General features: G+C 44.6%; 1 protein-coding gene across 1 annotated transcript; it reads right to left on the bottom strand.

Moving 5' to 3' along the window:
• LOC8085121 (probable LRR receptor-like serine/threonine-protein kinase IRK) lies at positions 1,895 to 4,391 on the bottom strand. Its single transcript, XM_002439739.2, has 2 exons — positions 3,743 to 4,391; positions 1,895 to 3,661 (listed from the first exon to the last, which is right to left on the bottom strand). Exon 2 carries the CDS (start codon positions 3,601 to 3,603, stop codon positions 2,398 to 2,400), a length of 1,206 nt encoding a protein of 401 aa, XP_002439784.1. The 5' UTR covers positions 3,604 to 3,661; positions 3,743 to 4,391; the 3' UTR covers positions 1,895 to 2,397.

Genomic DNA, 14,532 nt, shown 5'->3' with positions numbered 1-14,532 from the left:
AAGGAACGTAGAGTAAATGCCCGATCATGCTCGTCACACCGGTGGCAGTAAAGCGGCGCACCAAACCCTGCACGGGCGCTGTGATCACTGCTCTCCATGACGGGCTGTACAAATTAATTGTACACGCACCTGTGCTCCTCATAGCGGTACACGGACGGCCCTCGGGTACAGTACAGTACACTGCAGCAGCGCAGGTGCATCCGAGTCGGATCGCCAGCACCGCCGTAGCGCCCGGTCTGTCCTGGCCGGGGGACGGCCACGGCCTTGACGCGCGCGCGCGCGCCCCCATCCCGCGAGATCGTTCGGTTCCGGTGGCGCGAGCGTGCGTGCGGCCTGCACGTCCGCGATGGCGTTGTTTAGACGAGAAAAGATTTTGGATTTTGCTACCGTAGCATTTTCGTTTGTTTATAGCAAATATTGTCCAATCATGAACTAACTAGAATCAGAATATTCGTCTCGCGATTTACAGTTAAACTGTGCAATTAGTTTTTATTTTCATCTATATTTATTGCTTCGTGCATGTGCTTAAAAATTCGATGTGACAGATAATTTTAAAATTTTTTTTGGTTTTTGAGTGAACTGAACAAGGCCGTACGGGCCTCGGTTCTCCTTCTCCTCGTACTCTGTCCCAAATAGTAGTAGCAGACGGTACTGTGGGTACAGGGGTATCGTCGTCCAGTGCAATTTTGCTTGTAAAAGCAGCCTGGGCAGGGCGTGTTTATGTGGGATCACACACTGGATTAGGGCTGTGATTTGGAAGCCGTGGAGACAACTGAATCACACGGAATCGTACTGTACGGCTGGAGAGGGTTAGTGTGTTTTTAACTTAACTCTCGATGGTTTCAAGCCTCTAGGATTATCGCTAGCCTTCCTGATGATTACACTCAAGTGGCAACATCATCGTTCTAATGAATCACAACATCCAAATTCAGAAAGGGTATCGTCACAGAATTGCAGAAGGGAGATCCTGACTTCCTGAGGGAAATGCTCGTCTTCAGTGCACAGGTGGCTCTCTCTACAAAGGGAAAAGAGAGTATACGGAGCAGCACAGCTTCGGATTGCTTTCACTGACAGAGAATAACAGAAGAATGCGAAGGGAAAGCAGAGAGCATAATTAGGGCACTCACAATGCAGACTTTATCATAGAATCTAAAGTTATTTATTACCTCGAACAATGTGGACTTAGAGTCTAAATAAGACTTGGAGTCTTATTTTTTCTACCTCTTTCTTCAATAAATATGCTGCCACATCAGCAAAATACCATAAATAATATGTAATTAATTGTCTTACATTCTATGATAGAGTCTTGCATTGTGAGTGCCCTTATAACCTGGCATTCACTACAAGGGAAGTAGGGAACCATTAAACCTCAGTCCCTAAGGCCTTGTTTACTTGGGAATTTTTTTGCAAAATTGCTACAGTAACTCTTTTGTTTGTATGTGACAAATATTGTCTAAACATAGACTAACTAGGCTTAAAAGATTTGTCTTGTAAATTTCGACCAAACTGTACAATTAGTTTTTATTTTCGTCTATATTTAATACTCCATGTATATGTCTAAAGATTCGATGTGACGAAGAATCTTGAAAAATTTTACATTTTGGGGTGGAAGTAAACAAGGCCTAAATCCCAAATGATTGAGAACCTGTGATGTCATGTAGTAATTCAGTTTCAGCAAGCAATTCAGTGGTCTCGTATCAGATTGCCAAGCCAGATCTGTTAGAATGATTGCGCATACTTCCTAGTCCTATCATATCCTATCGTGATGAAGCGAGCAGAAACAGGGCCTTTTTTCACACCACGACCCATCTCACGGATAAGATGACAGCACGACACCACCAAAACACAGCATCCTTGCAGACAACGCTAACAGTCAATAAAAGAAGGCTCACTATAAACATGGCAAACAAAATCAAGCACAGTGCATGCTTGCTCACATTGATTTGTTCAGTGACATGATTTGATAAATAACATCACTGGCTCTTAACACCGTCCATCATCTGATCTAACAGCATCAAGCGCCAGTGTGTGTGTGTGTGATAGAAAAGAAGCTACGGAGGGAGTACTGCTCACTATACAGCAGAGAGATACATAATGCACATACACCAACTAAACCAAAAAAAAAAAACTTACACCTGTAAAATCCCGATTATTGAGGCACTTACTTTGTCTGTAACTATCCTCCTCCTCCCCCAAATCGAAAAAAAAATAAGAACACTAGTAACAACTGGACAAAACAATCAAAGAATCAGAGACCACAGTTTCGCAATCTCCATCCACTGTTCTTCTTCTTCTTTAGTTCTTCTGCTTTCCCCGCTATTTCCAACCGGTGATCCGGCATTGGCATTGGCGTTGCTGAGACACGATCAAGATCAGTCAGCCAGACATCAGCTCAGCTCAGCCTCTCCACTCCGGGCACTGGTCGGCCGGCCGCGTGTTCTGCGACCCTGCCTTGATCGGGCAAGGCGCGTACACCGGCGGCACCATGCAGTTGTACATGAGGCAGAGCGAGACGGTGGAGGGGAGCGACGACGACGGCGATATCTCGATGCCCGTCAGGAAGTTGTGCTGCAGGTACAGCACCTGCAGGCCGCCGGAGCCGACCAGCTCCTGCACCAGCCGCGCGGGGACCTCGCCGGTGAACCGGTTGTTGTTCAGGTACAGCTGCCCGACTCCCGCCAGCAGCGGCGAGAGCTGGCCCCAGAACCGGTTGTAGCTCAGGTCCACCATCGGGATCGTCACGTCGTTCGACGGCTGCACGGGCCCCGCGAAGAAGTTGCGCTGCAGCTGCAGCACGGACAGCGGCAGCGAGAACACCGACGCCGGGATCGGGCCCTCCAGCAGGTTCATGCTGAGGTCGAGGAAGTTGAGCCGGGTCAGCCGGGGCAGCACCTGATCGACCGTGCCGGTGAGCTTGTTCGCGGACAGCGAGAGGTACTGCAGCCCCGACGGCAGTGTGGGCACGCCGCCGGAGAGCGCATTGTGCTTGACGTCCAGCCGGAGGAGCGGGGACGAGTCCTGGAACGACGGGACGCCGCCGGTAAGCTGGTTGTGGCAGAGGATGAGATTGGTGATCGACGGCAGCGCGGCAATGGACGGCGGGATGGTGCCGGAGATCTGATTGAAGCTGACGTCGAGCGTCCGGAGGTTGGACAGCGCGCTGAATCCGTCCGGTATCTGGCCGGAGAGGAGGTTCTTGCTGACCGCCAGGAAGCGCAGATTCGAGCACGACGCGAGCGACGCCGGGAGCTCACCCTCGACGCGCCCGGGCACGAGCGATAGCTCGGTGAGCGCGGACAGCCGGCCCAGCGCTGGGTCCAGCCTCCCCGTCAGCCCCGGTGACCCCGCCCGGGGGTCGCCGAGCGCGAGCGCCGCCACCCGGTCCCCGTCGCAGAACACGCCGGGGAACCCGCACGGGTCGGCCGTGAAGTCCCACCCGTCGAAGAAGGCGGAGCCGGGCATGTCGTCCAGCGACCGGCGCACCGCCTGCAGCGCCAGGAAGTCGACCGGGTCGAGGATCCCCGCCGCCGGCCGCGGCGCCACCGCCACGGCCGCCAAGACGACGCACGCCACGACGGCGCCGAGCCGCGCGGTCACCGCCATTGCCGCTCCTCCTCTGCTTTCGCGCGCGCGCGGACGGCTCTGGCCTCTGTAACTGAAACTGCAACGAGAAGGAACAGATCAAAAGCACCGATCAACCGCGTCGTGGCGCAAAGAGCAGCGCGAGCGGCGGCGTGGGAACCTTTAAGCTTGTCGCGCGCTGTCTTTAAAGGCGCACGGCGTGGGGGTGGTGCGGGCCGGCGAAGGGGTGGTGCTGCTGGGCGTTGGCGAGCTGCCTTTGTACGTGGCTGCCCCCGTGAGGGGAGGAAGTGTGGAGGAGAGAGAGATGGCCTTGACGACGGAGGTGGCGTAGCGTAGTACGACGCCCTCCTCACTCACTCTCCCTCCCTCCTCTCGCCTCGCTTTCTCGTGGAGGCGGAGAGGCGGCGCGTGAGCGCCTTTAATGGAGGTGGTGGTGGGTGGTGGCTTCCTCACAGCACAGCGCAGCACGCACACGTACCGCCCCCGCTGCTGCTCTCCGCACTCCAGTACCCGCAGCAGCAACCGCTACACTTCGCCGAGAAGCCAAGAGAGAAACACTAGTTAAGAATGCGCAGCTGAGCTGGGGGGGCTCCCGCGGCCGGCGCGGTGCCGGCAATGATGGTGGCTTGGTGAGGACGGAGGTGGAGAAGACGTGGTGTGGTGGTGGTGGTGGGCGCAATCAATTCCCGCTTCGCCGCGAGCTCGCCTACGCTTTGCTTGCTCTGCTCGCTCTCTGGTCCGTCTCTCTGCTCCGCCGCGAGCTAGCCCACTACCGCACTACTACCCCTCCCCTCCTCCAGTCCCCTCTCTGCTTTTCCGATGGGCTTCCGAATTCTTTACTGGCTTCGGGCTCGGAGTCCTGCTGCGCGGCAGGCTCGGATGCGCAAACGGCTGTCCGAGCCTGAGGCTCGGGTGGGACCGAGGCACCAGGGCTGGAGCATGACAGGTGGGGTCTCTTGCTCACGTGGCAGTTGGCCGCCATCAATGCGACCGCCTCGGGGGAGGGGCCGGACCGAGCCTTTCTGGCGCTAGAGACCGAGGAGCGGTAGGCGATACACTCACTTTGCGAGTTGCGATCCCGGGTCCGGCCGTGGTCACGCTGCGCGTGGGCCTGGACTCCGTCGGACCCACCTGGCATTGCAGCGGGGGCCGATGGGCTCGTGGATCTACCCCCTGTGGCGGTGGGGGTTTTGCCTGCGACGGGGGTCGGAACACGACGCGGGCGTAACGGGCCGGTCACCTAGCCCCGGCCCCATCGCGCCTCGCAAGCGGTTCTGTTCGCCACGCTGGCGTCCGGGCCTCCGGGGCTACAAGGCTTCTCGGCAGGAGCAGCTGGGCCATCTGTGGCTTATGGAGATTTTTGTCGCCTGTGATGGGAACGGATGTCGTCCAACGTATTTTAACTAGGAGGAAAAATCATAGGCCTTGTTTAGTTTCCACTGAAATCTAAAAATTTTCAAAATTTTCCGTCATATCGAATCTTACGACACATGCATGAATCACTAAATATAGACGAAAACAAAAACTAATTACACAGTTTGTCTGTAAATCGTGAGACGAATCTTTTGACCCTAATTAGTCTATGATTTGACAATATTTACCACAAACAAACCAAAGTGCTACAGTAGCGAAATCCAAAAAGATTTGGCATCTAAACAAGGCCATACTAGTAGAAAGTAAATTTGGACCCTTAATTTCACTCACAATATGTTGTAAAGTTACTAAGTCAATATCATCTCAAAGATATATACTTTAAATACAAATTTAAGTTGACTAATTACTACTAGTAAAGCTTGGCTCTGTTTAGATTGGAGATTATCTGGGTGTCATATACTCATATCGGATGTGTCGGAAGGATGTCGGGAAACTGCAAGACAAATCTATTAAATATAATTAATCTGTCATTAACATATGCTGTAGCACTTAAAGCTAATCATGGACTAACTAGGCTTAAAAGATTTGTCTCGCGATTTTTAACCAAATTGTGTAATTAGTTTATTTTTTATCTAAATTTAATGTTTCATGCATATGTCTAAAGATTCGATGTGATGGATGAAAATTTTTTAGATAGAAAATTAAACAGGGCCAAGGGAATAATAGGCTGTGCCAGAAGCAAAAACGTACATGACGACTAGTGAGTGAAAATTTGGCTACTGATTATCGATCTCACCTGAACGTGGCTATTATATATGATCTACGAGGCTCGGACAAGGAGGAGGTGACAAGAGCCTCAATAGTTCCGGGAATGTACATGGTGGCTACATGCGTTGCCTACTATAGTACGTACATCCGCATAAGCCAAAAAATGTTACTTGCAGTCCGTAACAAAGTGGACCAAAGGTGTGTTGACGACTTGACGGCCACGGCCATGGATAATAACTAGGCCTTGTTTAGTTCCTTGCCGAAATTTTTTTGACACTGTAACACTTTCGTTTGTTTGTGGTAATTATTGTCTAATTATAGACTAACTAGGCTTAAAAGATTCGTCTCGTAAATTTCGACCAAACTGTGCAATTAGTTTTTAATTTCGTTTATATTTAATACTCCACGCATGCGTCTAAAGATTCGATGTGATGGGAAATCTTGAAAAGTTTTTGGATTTTGGCTGGAAGGGGCTTAGCTCCTCTGGCAAAACTTCGCTTATTACCCGTCGACGGGGACCAGAGCCCCCTCTTCGGTCCCACATTCCAGCGACAACAAAGGGCAACGAGACGAATAATGGATAGGAAAAATAGAGTGGCCCGGTGTAACAGTAACAGAAGCCTAGTTGTAGATTTGGTGGCGGTCTCTCCATTATTTTTCCAGTTTCCCTTTCCCCCTGACCCCTGTGATGGAGGCAGCAACGAGTGGGCTGATTGACCTGGCCAGAGGCCGTGGGGCCCGGGAAGGCAACGGTAAGATTCACACACAGGTGGAACTGCGGTGCCGGTGCGCGGATCCACACGTGTGGGCACGATCACTGTAGACTCCGCAGTGCCCCACTGCTGAATCAGAGTGGCTTGGCTTGGCTTGGCGTGACGTGGCTGATGGGATTGGTCTTGGGGTTAAAGAAAACGAGCTCTAGACGTGGCGACCATTACCGCACCAGGTAATTAAGCTAGCACGATCTATATTGCACGAACTCTCCAACTCTTTGCTGCTTGAGTTCAAGCCAAGGGATTAAAGATGACACTGTTTCTCAAAAAGAAAAAAAAAGCTGACATAGAGGGAGAGGGAGAGAAATGGGCTCTTGGTTTGACTGACATTATTTTCCTTTGTCGCCACGACGAGGCCACTGCTCGCTCGCCTTATTGCACGAGTAATCCGCTTCAAATAAGCAGCAGTGAATGAATAATAAAAAATGCTAATCACCGCTCCATGTTATCGGCCCTTCACGTAATCACGTCCGAATGAATATCAGCACAAATGGGGTCCATATCAGCTGAAGCACTGTTTTTTTTTTTAAGAAGAAGAGATTTTGTGAATCGCTAGGAAACCATAGCCAAGCGAGAAAGGCAAATATTTTCTTTTGAATAAACTAGACATCCGCAATTATAGACGAGGCAATGAACTATATGTGCTCAAGAGTTCAAGTGCAAATTCCATCTCATTTGAGAGAAAAAGAAATGGCAAAAAATACTTGTTATAATTTCAGTTTTATCTACTACTGCAAAATGCGTCTGAAATTAGTCATTTTTGTTTAGATGTATATCATTCAGAATTCGTTAGCATTTAATTGAAGGTGCGGTTGCACAATTATCTAGAGTAGAATACATGCACCCCCTGCTTAGTCAGTAGTCTATGAGAATTGAGTGATTCGGTTGGGACAAATGATTGTATTCACACTCTTGGCCCTGGCCAAACAAACAATGCTATCTCAGCCAAACAAACAACGTTTTGCAGGACATCATAATACGCGTGCTACCGAAATAATATCTTTGAAGGCAAGAATATCGTACTCCTGCTTAACTGGGGGATCAGAGTTGATATCATGAATGTGGAAAGGTACTGTGGGCACACAGACGGCACTTAGTGCCATCATTAGTTAAAGGGCCGGGCTTCTGTATCTGAGCCCCCTTCTCGCACAGTTGCTGGCAGTGTAGCACGCCGGAGCTAACACTTTTAAATTTATTTTCACCAGAAACTTCGGACGTACTACAGATGAGGTTGTTTGGGTCCCGGACTCCCGGCTACGGCTAGCCACGTGCAAAAGTGACTCGAAAATACGGACTGATGTATCTGTGCTATTTGATAACCATTAAGCAATGTTTTTTTATAATAAATTAGTAAATAATACTTTTAGTCATGACTTTTTTAGCTAAATGAACAATGCATTGTGGCGTGTGATCAAATATGCTCTATATACATGGACGTTCTGCCCTTGCTGGCGTTGGCTCCTTTAGTTGTTTCTATATCTATATCTATATCTATATTTTAATAATAAAGAAAAATTTTTGATCAATTTTTTGGTCCATCTCCCTCAAACTGCTAAACAATAGAGATTTTTTTTCTGTCTAGACTTTTATATATAACTTGTGCTCGTACGAGTTAGAATAACAATTATGTATATCTACGCGAACGTATTGAGTTGTATATGCGACCTGCATATAGATATGCATGGATTGGACACCTGGATAGCCACAGATCCTGTTCCAAACATAGGTTCCTTTGATTCTGAGTATAATTCAAATACAAAAAGAAATAAAAAATATAGTAATTGTATAAATCTTATTATGGTATTAAATCACAAAGAGTCTCCTTTTCCATTTATTTATCCTATAAGTATTATGAAGAGTCCGTTTTGTACTTCATGACCGTTGGTTGTTTTTTCCTGTCCGACTCATTTAATTTCTTTTCTTCTCCATGTTAGTTTCCTTTTCTTTATTGGTCGTTTTTTTCTCAAGTCGGCTCCGCTACATTGGTCATGTCCATTTTTTTCATTGCACTTTCACTTTTAACGTTTATATCTTTTCTATTCATCACATTCCAATAAATAAATATAGAAAACAAAGAATAAAGAAAGGCCTTTAAACCTTTATTTTTTTCCTAAAAACTAAAAGTTTTCATCGTCTAATGCAGTTTTGACTAAAGAACAAAACTTATCTTGTAAGAACTTAGTTGAACTGATGGTCTAACTAATCAAATGCAAACTAATACCTTGAGGTGTTTGAGTTTCCTTTTCTTATTGGTTGTTTTTCCTTTTTTTTTTCTCGTGCGTTGGCCATGCCCGTTTCTTTCATTTCACTTTCACTTTTAACATTTATATCTTTTCTATTCATGATGTTCCAATAAATAAATACGAAAAACAAAAATAAAAAAGGCTTTTGAACCTTTATTTTTTGCTAAAAATTAAAAGTTTTCATCGTCAAGTTATTGATATAGTTTTGGTTAAGAACGTGCAACTCCTGATGAGTCCCACAACATAGAAATTAGAGAGAGGTCACTTGCCATAATTACCAGTGGGCGACCAGTACTTGACATATCGACAACTAACTTCTTGTCAACTTGAACTAAACATCCTCAACAAAAGTTATGGAACTTAATACATAACTGTAACACGGCATACATAGTATAAAATTGAAGTTATGATATATTTATAACTTCTAAACTTATAAAAGGATATACACACACATAATTTATGTTCTCGTTTTCTGTTACAATTTGATCGTTTATTTTCTCCCATTTTAACATACAGACATATTTTGTAATAACTACAAATACACATATGGGTACATTGTTTCGTGTTTCCTCACACCTACTATATATAAACTGGCAAATACCTTTATAAAAAGAACTGGGAAATATTTTGGAATCGCAATGCCTATTTTTGGTTTTTTTATGAGAAACTGTCACCTTTTATTAACTCATAGTAGTAGAATTATACACACTGTCAGGAAGCGAAACATGTCTATCTGGAGCCATAGACACAACGCTCCTTGCTAATTTTGTTTCCTTGTGGTGATATCGAGTGAATGGGCCAGAATTCTCACTACGCTCCATTTGGTCCAGCGCGGTGGTGGGATGATTTCGATCCGGGACACTTGGATTTTTCCATGGCCATTTCGCGTGGACCAAGTGGACGGTGGACCTATACAGCCTGCAGGGTAGAACCGCGGATCCGCGGCCGCACGCTCTCACGTTCGTCTGATCGGGTACGTGGTCACCTCCTCGATGATCTCGACATCGTCCCGGCCGGCCGGCTGGCCACGGCCGCTTGTCGGTCCACGCATGCCGTCGTCTCACAAACCAAGAGCAAGTTTACAGGCAACTTGCTGGCGGTAAGATTTCTTATAGCCTTCTCCCAGCCTACCCATACAATAGTTAGCTATTCAAGCCTACTTATCTCTCTCACAAAGTTTTTTGGTTTTGGTGTCTAAGCTGGCTGTAAGCTTACAGCCTGCTTCTCCTCTCTCTCCTCCCTCCTCTCCTCCACATCAGCATTTAGCCAGCTTACAGCCCACCATAATACTTGCTCTAAGGACACTCAAAATGCAAGACTCTATCACATAGTCCAAGACACTTAGTTACATATTATTTATGGTATTTTGCTGATATGGCAGCATATTTATTAAAGAAAGAGGTAGAAAAAATAAGACTCCAAGTCTTATTTAGACTCCAAGTCCACATTGTTCGAGGTAATAAATAATTTTAGACTCTATGATAGAGTCTACATTGTGAGTGTCCTAAGGCCGGTCTCAATGGTCCGTTTCAATGCACTGTTTCCAAAACAAATCTGCTGACAGAGCATCAATGAAACGAACAATGAAATAACCTCCACAATGCATGAGTTTCACCTTGATGTTTCCTAGGCTGGGCAAAGCATTTAATTACTGCAAAATGATTGGATCACATGCAAGATGGTGAAACAATTTAGTCCTCAGTGGGGATTTCATCCTGTTTCACCGCGTGCGAAACAACGCCAGCAGAGTTTCACCATGGTGAAACTACTTCCTTATCTCTCCTCTTTGTTTCATGCAAAAAGTGCAGTTTTGCTGATATGGCGCTCTAATAAATGTGCATGACATCCTGGTGAAACCCCCACTCTAACAACCAACGGCTAAAATAAACAAGGTCCGTGCTCGAAGTGTAAATCAAGAACTGAAACGATTGAGTTGTATTTTTCTCATTGATCAATTTGTTTTATATACTAGTAGCTGTACGCGCAGGGGCAAAGCTACATTATATTTAGAGGGTGTAATGCACCTTCTAAAAATTATAAAAACAGTGATTACGTCTAAAATTTCATCATATATGGATCTCTCATAGAAAATATCTATGTACCCACAAGCTAAATGCATCCCCTCTAATTTGCTTTAGCTTCGCCGCTGTGTACGCGTGTGCCACATGAACGTGTTCTTGACTGTGATAGTCAACACCTATTTTACAGTAAGATGTGATTTTCTGATTTGTTCTGTTAATGAGATATCATGCCCGTTTTCTTCAACACTTAAGTAATTAGCCACTTATTAGTTACGGGGACACTTAGTAACTCAATCAGTGGGGCACTGTGATTGTTTCATTATTTTATATCAAGTTTGCAACATGTACCTCTAGTTTTTCCATTGCTATCACACTTGCGCTTTCATTTTGGTTCATCTTTATCAGCACGGCTTATCAATGATCATGGTACAATATTTTTTCCAATAATAAATAAACATCAGTCGGTTTATCAGTTAAAAAAGAACCATCAAGCCGAATAACTCATTAGATGGCAGCTAAATTGGCTCAATCATTGTTTCCTCACATAAAATCGGAGATCGGGCACATTTGACATCTCTAGTGTCCGTGAGGCATCGGCGTGTTGAGCGGTCGAGTATGGTCTTATAATCTTCTTCGTGAAAGCAGTAGCCTTGTTTTTTTTGTTTGTTTTTTTTTTTGAAAGTGGTAGCCTAGTAGGAGACTAGGAGGGAATTGGGCTTTCTAGCATGCATTAGCCCACAAGCCCACCGCTGTGTCGTTGCTGTGGCAGGGTATACCAGCCTACTAGCGCTTAGCTGGACCGGCCTACTAGCGCTTAGCTTGAGCTTGGCTGAAGGGTCAACTGGGCTGGTTGCCATTTGTCACAAATAACTAAAATATTAAATATAGACCAATGTCTTATTTGACACAGCTTCACTAGTAACATTGTTCACCTAAACGGCCGTTTAGACCGTTTAAACACCGTGTAAACGCTACATAATGATACACCGTTTCCGTTTAATCATCTGTTTAGTCCGTTTAATTGATCGTTTAGTCCGTTTAATGGACTGTTTAGCCCGAATAATGGCTAAACGGCAGGTGACCGACTGTTTACCGTTTAGCGTTTAGGAAAACATTGACTAGTAAAATTATTTTTTTAGAAAATAACTTCTGTACCAAATATGCCCTAAAAAATGGGTTATATATAAACACTAATCGAGCATTTCTCTATAAATATTAGAAATACGTGTCTGTTTAAATCGTCTCAAATTAATTAAGCACCAATGTGACAACACTAATAATACACTTGACTAAGTCTGAATAAATACGACAGCCCTAATATTGCGTTTTCCAACAGCCACGGAACTCAAAAGTTCGGATGGAGCATACATTGAAAGTTTGGAACTGAAAATATATATGCACAGTTTATTACACTTTCCGTTGACAACCAAGATATGAATTGAAAGGTTGAAGGTGGACAGGAAAATCACATGGAAATAAAAAGATCAAATTGGCAATTTTCAGAAAGGAAAAACGACCCAAGCCGATTTAGGCAAGCATTGTAAACACTGAGTTAAAAAAGGCATAGGTCTGTTTCCAAAATCGTTGTGGGCCAATTTCGGCAGACTCCACTGTCTTTTTTGTAGAAACAAAGGCTGGTTTGGAAACTGGCTGATAAGGATAGCAGCGGGTCGGTTGGTTTCGCGTCCAGCGGTTTTGGTTTTGGTGGTAATTTTTCGTCCACGGTTTTCGGGTTCGGGGCCCCGAAACTGATCGGGTTTGGTTTTCCACCCGTGGATATCCAAAATAAATTATTTAGAATTAAAATTTATATTTTATAATATAATAATAATAATAATTTATTTACTTAGATTATTAAATTTATTCAAAGTTAACTCATGAAAATATTTATTATTTGTTGCATCTTGTTTATACATGTGAATATGTGTCTATATATCCGCGGGTTTCGGATAACCATTCGGGTTTCGGGTATCCGTTCGGGTTTCGGGTATCCGTGGGTTTGGTTTTGATGCTGAATTTCCACCCGAATCGGTTTTGGTTTCGACTTCGGGTTTCGGTTTTGGGTGCACGGAGACTCCACCCGATCCAAATCTGACTCGTTGCCATCCTTAGTGGCTAAGCCGGTTTTGGTAGTCCAAGCTCCAATTTGTGTTTTTCCTTTGGAAATCAATCCAATCTCATGAGAAACTTGTAAATTACGTGATAAATAAGTTTTCTATGGGAATAAGACTACCTCTCTATTTATATGAGAGAATCTGAGACCCATCTATCTAATCACCCAAAAAAATCTGTCTTTACTTTTTTACCCTCTACCTCAAGATTTTTGAACCCCTTATTATCGAGCACATCTCATAGTGAGTTTTTTTGTTTTTCTGAACCGTCAGCAGCGGAGGTCCCTACCTATATTTTTTTTAAGTTCATGAGGGAAAATATTTACAAGTTACAAAGCTTTCAAATCTCAAAAGGGGAAAAGAAAAGGCTCTAAGAGAAATTCTCTCGCCACAAGTCTAGGGTCACTTTTAGATTCTACTTGGCTTTGATACAAACAAATCCAAGCTCCTCTTTGAATCTGTTCTTCCAATTTCTAAGGTTGCAGACTCTATTATTAAATATAACTCCATTTCTCATTTTCCATATGATCTATCAAGTTGTAATTACTAGTTCTCTTAAAATTGTGCTGCCAAAAGTTTTCTAGCCTCTACCACAAGGTTCAGGTTCTAGTGAATGGATGAAGAGTTCAAACAAGCAATGCTAAAAGAACATTTGAAGAAGAGATGAAAGTTGATCTCTTCACATTGTCTATTACATAACATATAGTTATAGTCTTCCAAGTATTTGTTCTTCCTCCTCAACTTCTTCCTTGTGCTGAGTCGATCTCTGAGCAATGACCAAAAGAAAATTTGTGCTTATCAAGATTGCGTGAGGACTAGAGCCAGGAGATTATAGGTGAGACTTCTAAATGACCCTTGGAACTAGGAATAGGCCTTTTTTGTGGAGTAGGAGTCTAAATTCCAAATGTAGCTCCATTTGTCTTCTATGCCTGTCTCCTAGTTTCTTTCTTGTATTATGGCTTGGAGTTCTGCTAGCTGATTTGAAGCTTGAGAGGTGGGGGAAAGCTAAACAACCTCTCACATGAGTATCGTAGACGTGCTTCACAAAACATTTTGGCTTGCATGGAAACGAGAAGAGCTATGGATATGCTTTAAAGAGGGGAGCTTAACAAGATATCTTAGCAAACCATAGCTAATTTGCCTTTGTTAGGGATGCATGGAGTCAATAGTCTAAACTTCTCAGCTAATTTGAGCACATCCTTCCACCAAAAGGATCCCACTAGAGATTTTTCATGTGGGTGTTCTTATACAACTTTGACCATGTTAGAGCAACATGATTGTAGGATTTGTCTAGAAACTTGATGAGGAGGACTGAATTTTGACTTTTCATATTGATAATCCCTAGTCATCCTTCATCTTTTGGTTTGCATGTTGTTTCCTAAGTTGCTAGGCAAGTTCCTTTGTTGTTGATGTCACCACCACTCCAAAGGCAATGGTTTCTGTAGTTATCAATCTATTTGATAATATGTGGGGTTAGATGGAAACGACACATGTAAAAGGGGTAGGGAGAGTTAAAAAAATAGAATCAACCAAAATTAACCTTCCATGATAGGAGAGAAGATTGCTGATCCCTCCAAGCCTGCTCTCTATTCTGCATAGAGGAGGAGTGAAGTCTTGAATACTAGGTTTGGTGGTGCCAAGGGACAGATCTAAATAGGTG

This window comes from Sorghum bicolor, chromosome 9 (genome assembly GCF_000003195.3).
Source record: "Sorghum bicolor cultivar BTx623 chromosome 9, Sorghum_bicolor_NCBIv3, whole genome shotgun sequence".
NCBI classification, from domain to species: Eukaryota; Viridiplantae; Streptophyta; class Magnoliopsida; order Poales; family Poaceae; genus Sorghum; species Sorghum bicolor.
This window is presented reverse-complemented; position numbering and strand designations above follow the sequence as displayed.